This window comes from Colius striatus, chromosome 4 (genome assembly GCF_028858725.1).
Source record: "Colius striatus isolate bColStr4 chromosome 4, bColStr4.1.hap1, whole genome shotgun sequence".
Taxonomy (NCBI): Eukaryota; Metazoa; Chordata; class Aves; order Coliiformes; family Coliidae; genus Colius; species Colius striatus.
Window position 1 is genome coordinate 16,499,380 of NC_084762.1, and position 17,386 is coordinate 16,516,765.

The following is a 17,386-nucleotide window of genomic DNA, read 5'->3' on the forward strand; positions in this document are numbered from 1 at the left end:
TAGGTGCCCCGGTGCCCCGCGGCCCCACGGCAGAACACAACACCCTCCAGGCCCAGAGTTACGCACGGACGCCTTCCGCTGAGAGACGAGACCCAGCCCCGTCCCCGGCGGCGAGGGCCGCCTCACGTGCGAGCGCGGCCAGCAGCCACACAGACGGACAAACCGTGCCCAGGCCGCGCTCCGCGCCCGCCCGGCTGAGGCCACTGGAGCCCCGCCCCCAGCCCCGCCCCGCCGGCGCTCGGGCGCCGCGCACGCCGGCGAGCGCGCTGACGTCAGCGGCGCCGATAGGTGGAGAGGCGCGCTGCGCCCGCCCCCTGCCGGCCGCGTCGCCCCTGCCCGGCCCTGCCCTGCCCCGCCCCCCCCCGCCCGCCGGCGGCTCGCGCTCCATCCGCGGGGCCGCGAGCGCCGACCGCCGCTTCTGGCTGCGCGCGCACGGGCGTTTGCGGGGGAAGGGGAAGCGCTGCGGGAGCCGCGGCCGGCGCGAGCGAGGCCCGCCCTGCCCCCATCCCTCCCTCCGCCCGCCCGCTCCACGCGCGCGCACACGCCGGGACCGTTGCCCCTGCGCGCGCCGCTCCCGCGCCGGCAGTGCCGCGGCAGCATGAGCGGCGCCTCCTGACCGCCGCGCCCGGCCCCGCCGCCCTCCCCACCCCCCCCCGGCCCCGGAGCCCGGCCTCGCTGCCCTCCCCGTCCCGCAGCGGGGCCCCGGCGGATGCTTGCGTCCCTTTCGTGCCGAGGATGCTGAAGATGAAGCTGCCCCTGAAGCAGACGAGCCATAAGGCGGCGGCGGCGGAAGAGGCAGCGGCGGCCGCGGGGCTGGGGCTGAAGGAGCCCGGCGGTGCCCTGGACTGTCACCTCCAGCTGCAGCAGGTGCCCCGGGCGCCGGCCCGTGGGGCCGCCGCTGCGGGGAGGGGGTGCGGGCTGGAGAGGCCGAGCCAGCTGCACGGCTTGGGGCCGGGGCCTGGGCCGGGGCCCGGCCCGCCGCCCCCGGCCGCCGCGCTCAGCGCTCCGGGCGGCGGCGGGCCCGGCTCGGCGGCCGCCCGCACGGACAAGGAGACGGTGTACGAGTGGTTCGGGCTGGTGCTGGGCTCGGCGCAGCGGCTGGAGTTCATGGTGGGGCTGCTGGACCTGTGCAACCCGCTGGAGCTGCGGTTCCTGGGCTCCTGCCTGGAAGACCTGGCCCGCAAGGACTACCACTGCCTCCGCGACTCGGAGGCGAAGGCCAACGGGCTCAGCGACCCCGGGCAGCTCGGCGACTTCCGCGACCCGGCCGTGCGCTCCAAGCTCATCGTCTACCTGGCCCTGCTGGGCTCCGAGAACCGGGAGGCTGCCGGTCGCCTCCACCGCCTCCTGCCCCAGGTGGACTCCATCCTGCAGAGCTGCCCGGCGCGGCGGCCCCAGACGGGCGCCGTCGAGGAGGACGGGGCCGAGGAGGAGGACGTGGTGGTGGTGATGGACGGAGCTGGCGAGAACGGGCAGGCCGGCCTCCCGGCCGCCCAGGGCCTGGGCTTCGGCGCGCAGGAGGAGCTGCTCCTGCTCTTCACCATGGCCTCCCTGCACCCGGCCTTTTCCTTCCACCAGCGGGTGACCCTGCGGGAGCACCTGGAGCGGTTGCGGAGAGCCTTATGCGGGGACCAGGAAGAGGAGGCCTTCGGCCGCCACCAAGCCCAGGTAACACCGCGTCCCACTCTCCTCCCGCTGCGCCATTTCCTCAGGCCATTTCCGTCTCCCTTCACCCCCTCCTCATTTTCCAGGAGCTGAGGACGGCTGCTTGTCTTTCCCCAAGGCCTCTCTTTGGGATGTGGCCTCTCTCGTCCTTCCTCGTTGCTCGTGCCATTCTCCCCTCTCCCCCTCCAGGAGTGTAGGCCCTGGCCACCCCCCACAGGCTGCTGTAGAGGGTCTGGTAATGAATTTATGTCTAGTGATGTGACTGTGCTTGACTATGATGTAGTATAAATTGGAAAAGGAGGGAGGACTTCGTTTTCTAGCCTGCCATGCTTTCTGGAGCACTGCTTTTTGAATCCTACCTTGCTGGAGCATGGGGTGCAGAGTCCTGCTCCAGCTTGACCAGCTGTCTCACACGCTGTAGGCCACTGAAGAAGTTGTATGACGCAGAAGTGGAAGTGACAGGTTGACTGTGCTTGTAAAAATAATAATAATAAGGCTTATTATAAACTATACAGCCAAAGAGAGGGTTCTCCAGGGGCTTAAAAGAATAGAAAGTGCTGAAATAATTCTTATATAGAACCTGCTTCCCCTCCCACCCCAACCCTTTAAAGAGACTTGGGCTTGGCAAGGGTCAGGGCAGCAGCCAGAGGTCTGCAGCTCAGAGGCTGGTTCTCTGAACAGCCATGTTCAGTAAGGTGGCTGAAGACATTTGGGAAGGAGTGGTATGATTCTACTAAAGCAGCAAATGAAAATGTCACAACTGAGCTTCTATTCACAGAACATATGATTTTTTTTTGGGGGGGGGGGGGTGGCAGGAAACAGCAAAGCACATCTTGGGAGTAGATGTGCCACTTGTTGCTAGAAGGTGGCCATCGCTGCAAACGAAGGCTTTCGGTGAGTGGCACGGGAACATTCTCCTGTGCAGCAGCTCTGTCTAAGGTTTTCCCCCCAGTGCCATTCATTGCCGCCCTCTTGATCTTGAAAATTTGCCTCATGTTTATGCAACCAAACCTTCATCTTGGAGCTCTGCAGTTTTTTGGTCTATAGATGGCCTTTTATGCAAAGGGGAAGAAAGGGCTGGTAGATGAGTGTTCGTACTACCAGTCAGTTGAACACATTTTTTATTGGATTCCTAACAGAAAAAGGTGTTGAAACAGTAAGGGCAGGGGTTCTTTCAGGTTTTGTTTCTCAGTTTTCTTTCAGTGCTAGCCAATTCAGCCACTCCTAGAAAACTGTTGCCAGCCATAGGAAGGGAATGGCTCCTGTTTCTGTTTGGTGAAGATGGGTCATGCTCTTGAGGCATCCATGCAGGCGGCTGAGAGGAATTTCTAAGCCTTCAAATACAAATTAAGTAAATGCTTGTAGCATTTTAATGCCAAAGCACATTTGGCAGGTCATAAACGAGCAGGTAGATGTTGTGGTACAGAAATCATAATGAATTCATAGCCTTAAGTCCAAAAAGTGTTTAATTTCGCTTGTTGACCTGCATCAAGTCTATCTCTATCCCAAGATGAATGCTGGAAGTCCCTCTTTAGAGGGATAAGATGGAGTTGTGGGAAGTGGTAAGACTGGACTCTGTTCTCGCTGGACTGGAAACATGCTCATGCCCGAGATGGCACAGCAGTTGTAAGCTGCTCAGTGTATCCCACCAAATGCATTGGATCAGGCTCTCGTGAACTACTGGAGTCAAAGTCTGTTTTGTGCAGCATTGTGGCTTTGGCGTGAAAGCAGCCTTCTAAGTTGTGGTGGTTTTGTTTACTCAGGGAACACTGAGAGACCTTAGTCAGCTTGGCTGAACACGCATGTCACATATTCCCTGGTCCACGCTGGGCTGAAACAGCATCCTGTGCTGTAGGGTGCCTTTCTTAATGATTACATTGTGCATACAGCAGAGCCTCTTCTGGGAAATAATGGCTGTCAGGGAGAAGAGGAGGGATTGATGGGTTTCTCACAGTTCACTTCGCAAGGATGGTGGGACCCTTGCAAAAAGATACTGGAGGAACTGGAGTTAGTAGCATGGTTAAAGACTTCTCTGGCAAAATGCAGAGGTGCTTTTAAATTAGACTAGAGTTAAAATCCTGCCAGGTGTCCATGGGCTTTTTATCCTCCTTGAATCTCTGACATGTAAGTGCCTTCAGGGCTCTGCATTTGTGAATGGTTCATAAAGACCTCGGGAGGGCTGGGCCACCTCTATGCATATAACCCTCTCCCTGGCCGTGTAGGCAGCGGCTGTGCCACACAGGCAGCTTTGCCTCCTGCACCAGCCTCGTTTGCGGGGCCCCGCGGCCTCTCCAGCCCGGCCGTGCCCCCGCGCCTGGGCCGTGCCCAATTGTCCGGCGGGAACTGCCCGGGCAGGCGGCCTCTGGCACGTTTTACAATGGAAGGACTTGAACCTTCCTCCTCCTGCCCTGTTAAAGAGGGACGGCCAGGTTCTGCGACAGCGGAAGAGCCGATGGCGCGGGGCGGGGAACGACCCCGCGCCAAAGGGCACCGTAAGGGCCCGGCGGTGCCTGCGCCTTCCCGGCCCGCCAGCGGCCGAGGGCACGGGGTGAGCTCTCGCTTTGTTTGTGGGGAGGACAGACCGCTCGTGGCCCGTCCCCGCCCCATGAGGGCACAGCGCCGTGCCAGGCGCGGGGCGGGGAGGTGGCAAAAGGGCCGGTGTCCCCGCGGGCTGCCGTGCCAGAGCGTTCCCCGGCCGGCATGCGGCGACTAATGGTCACCGCCGCTTCCCGCCCCCATTCAAGATGGCGGCGGCGGAGCCTGCGCTCCTGGTCACGTGGGCGCAGGGCGGTTTCCTCTCGGGCCCGCCGGGGCCGGAGGGGGCGCCCTCTTGTTGCATAACGGGAAGGGGCTCGGGCCGTTCCGCACCGACGCAGCGGCGCGCGGGCCCAATCACGCACCGCTCCCGCCCCGCCCCGCCGCGGCGGCTGCAGGGGGCGCGCGCTCCCAGCCGCCCAATGGGAGGGCGGCGTGCCGGCGCGTGCCACCCGCTCGCTGCGGGCCCGGGGCGCCCTGCGGGCCCTGCCCGACACGCCGCGGATCCCGCAGCCCTGGGAGCATCGAGGGGGTGCAAACATGGACTTGTCCCGAGAGGGGCTGCGGTGGGCCGGGCCTCCCGAGCAGATAAAGGGCAACGAGACTTTTGTGCCCAAGGGCAGCTAGCTCGGGTCTTCCCTCCCATAGCACTCCCGGCCTTTGTCAGCTCGCTGCAGAACAGTCCGAAGGTGGTAGCAGCACCGCTCACGTGGCCCATGAGATAATACGTACCCATGGCATGCAGCGGTGGTGTGAAATCAGCCTTACAGTGATGGAAGTTCTGGCCGGGAATTGAGCTGCTTGTCAAGTTTAGATTCTGAATTCCTTAGGGTGAGGACTATGTTATTGCGAGTCTTATAGCTAACAAAATAGCTCGGTTTGAGGTTTCAAGGAGCTGTGACGTTTACCTGTAATGAGCAGCAGAACTTGAGAGGTTCAGCTATGAAGAATTGGTGGGTAACTTCCTAGAACGTAAAGCAGTTTGCTTTTCCCCCCTGATTTGAATTGTTTTCTACATATCTGCCATGTGATGAGATTACACTCACATTAAAGTTGTTTCTTGACAAAAGATTAATAGGATTGCGGCTCCTTTTGGCCTCCTGTTTTAATGATCCTTTAAGAACTTATTTTTTCTTAGTGGTCCATTTTAACCAATTTAGCAGGAAATAGCTGATAAATTCAAAAGCTGTGGGAGATAGGACTGTTGGAGTGGGATGGGCAGAGCTAGGGTTGCCTTATAATTGCATAAACTTTATTTCCTTAAGAAAGTATTCTGAAATGCTTTTATTTTACTTAAGGTAGAAACACTTAACAGTAGTTGCAGATTTTTAAATGAAGGTTGGGAAAAAAGTCATTAATGTGCAGAATATGAATTAATCTGCAGAATATGAACTTTGAAACTAAAGTTGAAATTAAGAATAAATCTGCAGCATTCACTTTAGTAATAAAATAAGAAGAACCTGCTGATACCACTGTATGTATATTGATTTAAGTAAGAGAACACGTGGCTTAATTCTTGTGCTGATTATATTTGTTCAATAAGTGTATCAGTATCAAATCTGTTTGACTTCATGACTTATCTTGCTCCATCCCATCCAAGATCTGAGATCAGAATGCTGAAATACTAAAGGAGGTCTGAATATGTACTAACATAATAAAAATGGCTTGCGTTTTACCCTGGAATGTTTAATCAGACATACTTGACAGGAAAAGAACTATGGTTCTGTTGAAATAAGCAATCTCCTGGAGATAATTGTTTGCTGAACGGTATTATAATTAGCTGACTGGAGGGTTCTTTACAGAAAAAGTCTCTACTTACAAACAAAGGGAAGATTTCTATTTACAGAGTATTTTTCTTAGTAGGCTTCTATTAATAGGATGTTTTGTTTGCAAATTAGCAGAGTGCTTTTATAATTGATCTTCATAGACTTGCAGCAGAACAAAGTAATAGAACTTAATTTTAGAGTCTTGAGCTCTGTGGGAACAGAAACGCAGGCAGTCCTATTTTGAAGCTGCAGTATACTCTTTTTAGTGTCACAGCACTGAGTGTAAGGAATAGTGTGTCTTCAGACTCTGATTTACATAAGAGATAAAAAGAAAAAAAATGACATTTTACTCTTGGCAAAGATCTTTTAAATGGTGGTAGGCTTCAGGAAAATACTAATGTCTTACAAGTTTTGTGTACTGAGAGAAAAAGTATTCGAGCTCCTTCAGCAAGCAGGAATTTCTCCAACTCCGAAGAGGAGTTAAAGATTTCCAGAAACATTACTGGAAGTCTGCTGGAAAGGAAGTTATAACCAGATAAAAGACAATGCCTAAAATGAAAGGCTTCTGTCTAAATGTACATGCTAGTGCTCCAGGAAATTGCAGAGTGAAAACTTTCACTGCTCTCAGTTGTTTTACTCATTCAGTTCTAAATATGAGGTGTTAGGACACGTTTGTAGCACTGCCCAGTCCTTTTATACCAGAGTTAATCAGCCTCTTGCTGTTTTCCATGCTGGTTTCTTTCCCAAGCTTATGAGCACTGAGAATGTTGGATATATACCCATGACTTCCTAATGCTTGCACTTAGATTACTGTTGTTAAGTTGCAGTCCAGTTTTCAGTGTCACCAGGTGTTGTTTTATTTGTAGACAGCAGGATTTCACTGTGTTTGAAGTACTAAGGACTCTCAGCTCTTTCTCAAGAGATGCAGAAAGGGTGCAGACAGCAGCAGTAGGATGACTACTTATGAAGACACTACTTAGGGAATCTCTGGGATTCTGCTTAAACCTCTGTCACTTCATTTCCTTGCTAGCTGCTCTAAAAAACACTACAGCTGATTCTCCATTAACTATAATTAATACTAAATATCTACTTTCCCTCCAAGACTTGATGAGTTTCTGTAGTATCTCCAAGTCTACTGTTTTATACTTTTCAGAGGCAGAAGCTTGCAGAGGACAGATTCAGAGATTGAGCTGGAAACTGCATTCCTCCTTGAGCTTGTTGCCATTCCTCGGCCTCTTAATCTTCTCCTTTTTGGGAGAAGAAAGTAAGAATACTTTTAATAGTCAAGGGAAGTTTAATGCCTTGGGAAGTATCTGAAGAGTGACCTAAGAACATGACATATATTTTCTGTTACTTGTAAGTGCCATACCTGAAAGAATACTTGTAAGCCATGCTGCTTGGATCTCTTGAGTTCAAAAATTGGTCAAGATGACATACTACCCTTTGGTAGTTAAAAGTGATAATTAAGGCATCCTCTCTTTTCAGTACTAATTATACTTCAGTGAACCACTCCTAAGGGCAAATATTTTTTTAATCTTTCCATCACTCTAGGCCATTGTGTGAATAATGTTTTTTTCAGTCTCAACTAATCCATTCAAGTAATTTTCTTCTTAGTCACTCATCAGATAATTGTAATAATACCAAAGTTACACAAAGTAGCAGCACATGGCAGTGCAGTCACCTTTGAACCCTTGCATTGCTGGCTTTAGCTTCCAGTTCTGTACTTTGTCGTGGGGCAGCTAAATTGGACTGAAACTGGGGTTTAAGTCTGGTTAAAAGCTCAAATGCAGGTGAGGCTTAGAGAAAGAACGTGTCATGTTTCTGGCAAACACAGGATACAGTATTCTCCCAGCACTGTAAATCCCTGCTGTAGCTGACGTGTTTGGTAGTTCAAGTGTAATTGCCACAGGCCTTGCGACCTGAAGTTGTTAGTGCTTTGTAAGAAGTTGGTATGCCCTTTGTCTCAAAGTTGTTGTGATTTCACAGTGCTAGAAGTTGGTCAATACGTGATTGCCAAAGCTGTCATATGGTGTACTTTCCCTCCCCAAATCAGCTGATGTTTTTTCAAAAGGTATGTCTCCCTTGTACTGTTTTGCTGCTGCTTCTTACACGTGAGCTCTTAAAATAGTTTCACTAAACAAATCTACCTTTAAAGTACTCTTGGGCAACTGTGTGTTCTCTCTATGCAGTCCAACTTACTAGATATGAGCTAGTAGGGAGGTTGCATGTTATCCATTTGAACCACATGGTTCAGTCAGGCTTCAGTTTTGTGTATTATTAGATTTTATACTTGTCTGCAGAACCACAAAATGACTGAGGTTGACTGGGACATCTGGAGGTCATCTTGTCCACCGCAACCCTTGCTTGAGCAGGTCCACCTAGGTTGCCCAGAACCATGTCCAGACACCTTTCGAATATCTCCCAAGAATGGAGAGTCCACTACCCCTCTGGACAACCTCTGCCAGTGGTTGCTTGCTCTCACAGTGAAAAAGTGTTTGCTGATGTTGAGAGGGAACCTCCTTAGTTTCAGTTTGTTGCCATTGTTTATGGTCCTGTTGGTGGGAACCACTGAGAAGAGCCTGGCTCCATCCTCTTTACACCCTCTTTTTATATGCAAATACATGCACTTTTATATGTGTAAGTCCTTTTCTGCAAAGCTGCTTTCTAGCTGGTTAGGTCTCTCATTCCCCACCCCAAGTGCAGGACTTTGCACTTCCTCTTGTTGAACTTGGTAAGTCCCTGTCAGCCCTTTCTCCAACCTGTGATTCTTTGTGGAATATGCATTATTGACAAGCATTGTGGATTCTGCATGTGAAAAGATAAGTTACCAAGGAAGCATTTAATTTGCTTGGCTGTGACCAAAAGAGAGTAGATCATTTGGTAGATGTTTGTGGTCTTGGATCTTGAGGCTGATTCTGTTCTTAGTCTCGTAGGACGGCTATCTGGATCTCAAACAAATTGGACAGTGCCATTGAGTAGTTCAAAGCTTGCACGCTGAAGTGTGACTTAGCAGCAGTTTCAGTTAGACAATTGTCTTAAGTCTTGATCTTGCATTTAGCTAGCAGCCTGTCCAAGACAGCAATGGATTTTTTGCGTGGGAGACAACCTGTTGTATCACCTGTTGTCAACGTTAACCGGATTTTCAACTATTGCTGCCCTCTCTGTTTGCATTAGTGAGCATTAAATGCGTGTGCTGGATTTCTATGTAAGTGTAAGATAGCATGAATACTGTATCTCTATACCTGAGTGACAGCAAGAATTAGGTGATAGGGTGCAGATGTTGTTGCACATGGTCTTGGAGAAGTTTTCCTCTCTGCTACTGTTGCCTTCAAGAAGAGGGTTTAGCAGCACACAAGTGCATGTGCAGTTTCTCTTAGGAAGTGATGTTTAGCCTTTGTGCTAACATAGCTATATACCTACGTATCTGTGTATGACAGTTGTGAAGCAACAAGGGTGGTAGCTTGCAAGGATTGTTTTAAAGAAATCATGATTTTATTCTTGTAACTGGCACCACATCTATTAATGATTATTCTGACATCACTCAAATTTCTCTAAGGTACAGATACTGTAGTTGATAACCTGGGATCATGAGTTAGAACTTGATTCTTCCAAGATGCCTTCTTTCATCTGATTTTGTTTATCAGTTCCTTCTTGTACACGAATGAAGGAGCCATGCCAATTTACAACTGCCCAGCCTACAAGGCTAAGTACTGCTGTCCCTAACAAAACATTTACTGAGGTCTTGCAGAAAAATAAGCTTTCTTATTTGGAGCATGTAGAACTAATCAAGCTGCCCAGCTGCTGTAAGCAGGTTTCCCTTGTTAGTGCTTATCAGGGCTGATGCATGAATAGTTCTTTTATGAAAGTGCAGTGCAAACATCAGAAGACTTATCTGCATCAGTCACTTGCTCATGATGATTAGTAGGCTATCCAATAACAGATTCCATTACATATTGCCAAACTGATACCAGCGTGACATTTTTTGATCAGCCATCTGTGTCAAATAGAAGGCAGAGTTTAGACATCTGTCGTGTAGACTAGCTGAGATTTGCTCAGCTCACATATATCAGTTATGCAGAGCAACATACTCCCAAGCAGGATGGTTTCTGCCCTGGTAAGACCACATCTGGAGTATTGTGTCCAGTTCTGGGCTTCCTGGTTCCAGAGAGACAGGGGACTGCTGAAGAGAGTCCAGTAGAGGGCCAGCGAGATCATCATGTGATTGGAACGGGAAGGCTCTGAGACCTGGGGCTGTTTGACTTGGAGAAGAAAAGGCTGATGGGGTCTCTATCAATACTTATAAATATCTACAGGGCAGATGTTGGGAGGATGGGGCCAGTCTTTTTTTCTCTAGTGCTCAGTGACAGGACAAGGGGTAATGGGCACAAACTGCAATGTAGGAAGTTCCCACATGAGAATGGGGAAAAGCTTATCTCCTGTTCAGGTGAGGGAGCCCTGGCACAGGCTGCCCAGGGAGATTGTGGAGTCTCCTCTTCTGGAGGTTTTCAAACCCACTTGGGTGTATTCCTGTGTGATCTGATCGGGGTGAACTAGCTTTAGCAGAGGTCTGGACTGGATGATCTCTAGAGATCTCTTCTAATCCGGACTGTTCTGTATGATGATGTATGGCTCTCCAGACATTTGGTGCTTGTCTTTACAGTCTCAGGAAGCATCTCAAGTGATAGGTGGCACTTTTTTTAATGTAATAATTGCTAATAATTGCTTTCAACCATATGAGGAAAGATTTCTTCAATATAAAAGTCTGATCTGGATTGTGAAAGCAGATAGCATTTATAGATTTATCTTAGCTCGTTTCACTTTCAAGGAGAAATGTAGTTAATCCTCTAGCCTGTCACAAAAAATTGTGTCATTAGCAAATTAGTTATTTGACAACTGTTTGGAGGCCACCCACATTTCTTTCTTCACTGTATTTTCATCATTAGCAGCAGCTCTGTGCTCTGCAGTGGAACCTTCCGTGTAGAAAGCCTTACAGTGACAATGGCTTATGCAAGAATTAACCTCACACTCACGTGTTGTGTGAATCCATTTGATTCATCAACAGGCAGTGAGTGGTGCAGCTTGCACTATACTGCACCACGACAGACAGGAGCTCCTCAGCAGCATACCCAGTTTTAAAGAGCTTGTGTTTGCCATGTGGCTCGTCCTGGGGAGCAACCCACCATGTCACTCTAATAATCATTGGCCCTCCAGACAGCCTAGATTTCCCAGTCTGCCCTGGTAGAGTTGTCTGCCCTGACAATTGCCACTTGTATTTTAGTTACTTGTGAGTGATGTAGGACTGTCACAGTAGCTAACAGCACATGTGAAGAGTAACGTTGCAGCTTAAGATAGGATCTAGAGCTGGCATGGAAGAACTCTCGCAGGCTGTAAGCAGCAAGGTAAAACTATGACTGCCCTGGATTACTCTACCGTCTACTTCTTGGCTTCCACAAGGCATTGTGAAAGCTGTCATTGACAGAGTACACACAGCACATACTGTTGACAACTTTCTAGGTGAAGAGTCTTTCAGGTGAATATACATTACAAACTTTTTTACAGTTACAGTTTGTAAAATCATTGATATTGGGACTTACTTGAATACAGGTTTGAATAATGTAATATTTTGCAATTTAGAGGGAGCCTTCAAATATGCATGCAGTTTGCCTGGTACAAAATACTACCTTGGATAGAAGAACAACCATTGTATAGTAATTCTCTGCAAAAGAATTGTTACAGAGGTGATGTATATGCTAGGTGGAAGCAGTTTTCTAGTATTGGGAGACATAGCAGCAATATTTAATACTGCTTTGACATGAGCTGAGCAGAATACATCTTGGAAATAAGTCTTATTTCCACATCTCTCTTCTAAAAACTGCTCACAATTTCTTTGACTTCTCAACTAGCAATTATTTAATAGAATGGACTGTACTTTATTTTTCCACTAATCAAAACGAATAGCCTGACTTTCAATGCAAAACGTGGTCTAACTTAAACTGCTTTTAAATACATTGGTCAATGTAAAAAGAAAAAGTAGTGGATTAGGTGGAAATCTCTGCTTGTTCCTTAAAATGAATGAAGTACTGTCTTCTACTCTCATGGTGATGATTTCAGAGGTGGAAAAAGACATCTTAGAAAAGTAAAGCAAATTGAATAGTTTGAGAGACTCTTTCAGAGTTAATCAAGAAGTCTGCCATCTTCCGTATGCAGTGTGGAAGAACGATATTAAAGCTACTTTTGGCTAAGTGCATGGCTGTAGATTAAGGAAGACCTTGCCTCTGCCAGAGAATTGACATTGATCTTTGCTAGAAATCCTTGTTTAGTTGTTTTTATGTCAGGAAGACATTGACTCTCGTACCAAAATATGTGCTAAACTTGTTAGCTTATGTAGTTTGGACACAGACAGTTAATCACGGTAGTAGTGCTTTCTATGGACAGTCTTAAGTGAATCACAATTTTAACAGGGTAACTTTAATGCTCAAATGCCAACAGTTCTGTGAATAATGCATGACCAGGAGTTAACACTTAAGTATTTGGGTTTCATTATGTCCACAGTTGTTAAGAAATGTCTGTCAAAACATTATGAATGGGAATTCTGAGGAGATCTTAAGGAGACTTTCTCCAGAGCATGCCTGTGGGTTGTTTTGTTGGATTTTTTTTTATTAACAGAACTTGGAAATCTGCTAAAGCTGTTAAAATGCAATCTCATTGATATACAGCTGTTTTCCTCTCATTCTCTGACATAGCACTCATAATTTATTAGCTGTTTGAAGCATGAAATACTATTTTGAGCAGTCAAGTTTACTGAGATGGTTTATTAAGTGACTAGGGACTGGTGTGAGTTTTATCTTGAGGGAACAAAGCCCAGTCTGTATTTGAAAGCTGATTGCTTTGAAACCTGAAATTCCTGACGCTTGGTGTAGAACACAAATTGTACACTGCTTTAGATGGAACAGCTAAAATGTCATTTGGTTCCTCAGACCATCTGCAGTGCATTCTTAAGGGCATCCAGATCTTCATGTGCAATGTACTGCTGTTGATGTGGCCAACAAAAGTTAGATGTACAGTATGCCAAGAGCAGGCTTGATGCCTGTACACTTAGCGGGTCCTAAACAAGCTGAAGACTGCATACAGATGTGGGGGGAGATGAGCTGTCAGTCTGTCCCTTTTTCCATGGAAAGAGAGGGTGTCTGAGGGAACTGGTTGTGTTCTGAATGTTGAGTTAATAAGAGTTATATGGATTTAGCTGTTAGGACCTTATGTCCTAACAGACTGTTCAAACAGATCATAGCTTTTGATATAGAAGAGGTGGCAGACTGAAGATAATAGATAATAGAACAGGAATGTAATTGAGAAGAGTGTGTTTAGAGTGTAGTGAGCAAATGACTTCACAGGTTAGTAATTGACAGAGTTCGTACTAACAGTAAATTAGCAATGACGTTCTGAACTAATGATCTTGGATTACCTAGCTTGTGACACACTAAAGGCACGTGATCCGTCCCCCACCTTGTTCTATTTTTAAAAAAAGATCACTGAAACACTGGAGGTTATAGCTGATATTTTTAGTAAGTAAAGAATGAACTGAAATGGCTGATGACCACCTTTTTGCCACTGTCAAGAACTTCAGATTTTTTCCTCCTGTAGAATACCAAATTAAGAACTTTTTTGGGGGTAGTTTCTGCTGTTTAGAGCAAACTATGACAATATACATTCTATTAAGACACTTCCTTTTGTTTTCTTCTCAATTTAGAATGACTTTTCCCGTGGTGACTGCATGTCAAGTAATGAGACCAGTTTGCTAGAACGAACCACAGCACCTCATGATGGACTACCAATGGCCTCCCATAGACCTCAGCGAGAAGGTATGTTGTCTGAGGTTTCTTTAAGCAATCGTTTAAGGTGTTTTTGAATGCTAAACTCTGCCTGGAGTTGTAGAAATCTTGCGTCTGTCTTACGGTTCATCTGAATGAGAAGCTGAAATGATTGGTAAGTATAATAGCTTCTCTGCTGCCTGCTTGATCTGTATTATAACAAGCTGTCATTCTTTTTAGCTGCTAACTACTAGTGACTGCATGCAGACAAATTGATTGCAAATGGGCTTCCTTCTGAAAAAAGAGGTGGGATTTGGGAGTAGACAAAAAATTTACAGCAGTTTTAGTAACAGTGTTTCAATATTTAAGCAAAATTAATGCAAAGACACTGTAAAACACCTGTATAGCTTTTGCTAATTGATTCATTTAAATGTGATTAGTCTTAATACAGAAACCAAGAAAGAAAAAACATGTTATGAGGTTTTATGGAAGTGGTAGTTTGGAGAAGTGAGAGACTTTCCATAGAAGTCAGTCTTCTTTTGACTGTGACAGAGAATGAGAACAAGGTTTTAGGGTGTAAACAGAACTCTTGTATGGAATTGCCAGCACAGTTTCTTCTCTTGGAAGAAATGAACATTGTTGAAAACAGATTTATTCTTACCCTTTATTCTCCAACAAGATTAGTGAATTGCTTGTCTGTACCATCCTGCAGATAGGAAAGAGCTGGCAATCTGGGAAAACTATTGCTATTCCTTTTGTCCTCATAAATGTCCCTTTGTCTCTACTGTGGAGATTTAATTTCACTTCGAAGGCAGGCATCTTGAGAGCTTTAATTCCTTGCAAAACCCCCCCCCAAACTGTAGAGAAAGATTATGGCAGATTACAGAAAACAAACCTGTTTCAGATCCTTTTACAGAGTTCAAAGTTAATATTCACAAATTAAAAACACAAAAAGGAGACTCCCATTAGCAGTACTCTTGAATTAAGCAACAGAAGCACAGAAAAGTTGAATAATTCAATGTAGCAAAGAACTCAAGTATTTCTCATAGTATTATCATAGTTAGACACTGCAGGGGAAGATCAGAGTGATGTTGTGGTACTTGCTATGTAGATATATAATGGAGAAATCACTTTACTGGGTTAGAAATAGCACTGATAGTAAAACACAGGGTTTATTCTCAGTTGAATTCTCCGTGGTGAATATGATTTTTAGACAACTTACACTTGCAATGGAAGCAGTGTCATGTATACATGGTTGACTTAATTGTCCCAAGTGTGTTGTGTCCAAAATAAATACAGAGATATAACACACCTCCTTGCCTTGTATATCCAAACATTTCTTCTTGGCTTAGCCACTGGGAATATTTAAAATGTGACTGTGGAAACAGAATTTTCAAGTGGTCTGTTGAAAGTGTGGAACTAAAGCTGTGCAGCAGCAATACTGTAGTTACCTTCTGTGTCACTTTTTATGGTAAAGCATGCAACAGAAACAAAAGGAAGTTAAGGAAGCTGAAGATAATACATTATGTAAAAAAAACCCCACCTTTATACTTGAGGACAAATATATTTAGCATTGAGAATATTCAATAGTTTAAAATAAACATCATCTCATTAGAAAAGAAGCTTATCTGTGAATGTTAATGGTGTTCGTTTCCATAATTATATATGCTAAGTATATGCATGTAGTGAAATGCAATTTAAACCACTCTTCTCAGTTCCAGTCAGGAGAATCAACTGTTTAATTAACTTAAGGATATCAGCTCAGCTGATGTATTAACATTATACTGCAGCAAAACTCATCTATAGTATTTTACCAGGCAGGTAAAAGTTGAAGTCACTAAACGTTCGTCTCTTCATGTTATTGTCTGGCATCCTTAGCTCATCTCAGATTTCTTTGCTTTGTAATAATTAGTCTGCATTAACTGATAAAAATGAGAGAGTTGTCTAGCGTGCAAACTCCCAGGTAGAGGGTTACAACAAGTGTACAGCAGCACACGCAGTATTTGTCACTCTACTAAAAGAAGCTGTAACACTATCACTAGGCTTATGTTCTGGTTTATTATTCCTTTCAGGAAATTGCCAGTACTTAGTTCTCTTAGAAATTGCATATTTGATCAAGATGATGCTTTAATTTGTAACTTGAACAAAATTAATGAGAGATGTTTAAATTGGATGAAATGGTAATGAGCCAATCTTCAAGAATAATCTTTGTAACATGTACTTGCAGGAGGCTGATTTTTTTTAAAAATTGTTATGAGTAATTCCCAATATATCCCATGTAAAGGTGTAGTTAAAAGTTGAAAGGAAAACGTTAGGTCATAACACCACCCTCCTCCCCCAAAAAAGAAGTAGTTTCAAAAGCGTTGAAAGGAAACATAGATGGTGTAGGACTGTTCAAACTGTTTTTTAAACATTATTTCTTACACGTAAAGATGTATTCATAGAATCATATAATCATAGAATGGTAGGGGTTGGATGCTTGCAAAGGAATAAAATTCTGTTGATTTCATAAACCAGCATAGCAGGAAAGTGAAAAGCCCATCTCTACTACATAAGGATTTTTAACCGCAGCCTGCAACTATGCACTGTGCAGCTTCTTGCACACTTCTGCCTTTCACATTGAATGGAGAGGGGAATCAGGGAAACTCATGGATTGAGATAAGAACAGTTCACTAGCTAAACCCAAATAAAACATAATAATAATAATAAAAATATAACCTAACAAAAAGGGAGAGAAATAAAACCCAGGCAGGAAGAAACCCTCAAAACCACAGAAAACACAGCGATGCCCAATACAATTGCTCACTTGGGCAGTGACCTGCCCCTCCCCACCACCTCCCCCAGTTTTGATACTGGACATGATGCCCTATGGTATGGAATAGCCTTTGACTAGTTCAAATCAGCTGTCCTGGCCATGCTCCCTCCCAGCTCTTTGTGCCAACTTCCTCCCCGCCAACCCACTTGCTGACAGGGTAGATTGAGGAAGTCTTGATGCCCTGCTCAGCAATAATAATATCCCTGAGTTATCAACACTGGTCTCAGCACAAATCCAAAACATAGCCCTGCACCAGCTGCTAGGAAGAAAATTAACTCTATCTCAGCCAAAACCAGGATATGTGCTCTCAAGAAAATCTCCAGACCTTGAAAGCCATATGGTGCTGCCTCTTACCAAGTCACAGTTGGAGCTTGCCTATTCCTGAATACAGTAGACAGTACTTTAAAGTACTTTCAGTTCAATTTCATAATCATAGAATCATAGAATGGTAGGGGTTGGAAGGGACCTTTAGAAATCATCCAGTCCGACCCCCCTGCAGAAGCAGGGTCACCTAGATCAGGTCGCAGAGGAACATGTCCAGGCTGGTCTTGAAGACCTCCAAGGAAAGAGACTCTACAACCCCTCTGGGCAGCCTGTGCCAGGGCTCCCTCACCTGAACAGTGAAATAGTTTTTTCTTATGTTTAAGTGGAACTTTTTGTGTTCCAGCTTCATCCCATTACCCCTTGTCCTGTTGCTAGCTACTATAGAAAAAAGGAATGCCTCAACCTCCTGACACTCACCCTTTAGATATTTATAAATGTTAATAAGATCTCCCCTCAGTCTCCTCCAGACTAAA

The 17,386-nt window shown here is 46.0% G+C and overlaps 1 protein-coding gene across 3 annotated transcripts in view; it reads left to right on the forward strand.

The window, feature by feature from the left end:
* Window positions 1–373: 373 nt before the first annotated feature.
* The window catches only part of ZCCHC2 (zinc finger CCHC-type containing 2), a 43,508-nt gene continuing 26,495 nt past the window's right edge, over window positions 374–17,386 (forward strand). For all 3 annotated transcript variants that reach the window (XM_061994847.1, XM_061994848.1, XM_061994849.1), the window contains exons 1-2: window positions 374–1,668; window positions 13,714–13,825. In XM_061994847.1, the coding sequence (XP_061850831.1) occupies window positions 736–1,668; window positions 13,714–13,825 (1,045 nt within the window). In that variant the 5' untranslated portion in view covers window positions 374–735. The remainder of the gene's footprint in view (window positions 1,669–13,713; window positions 13,826–17,386) is intronic.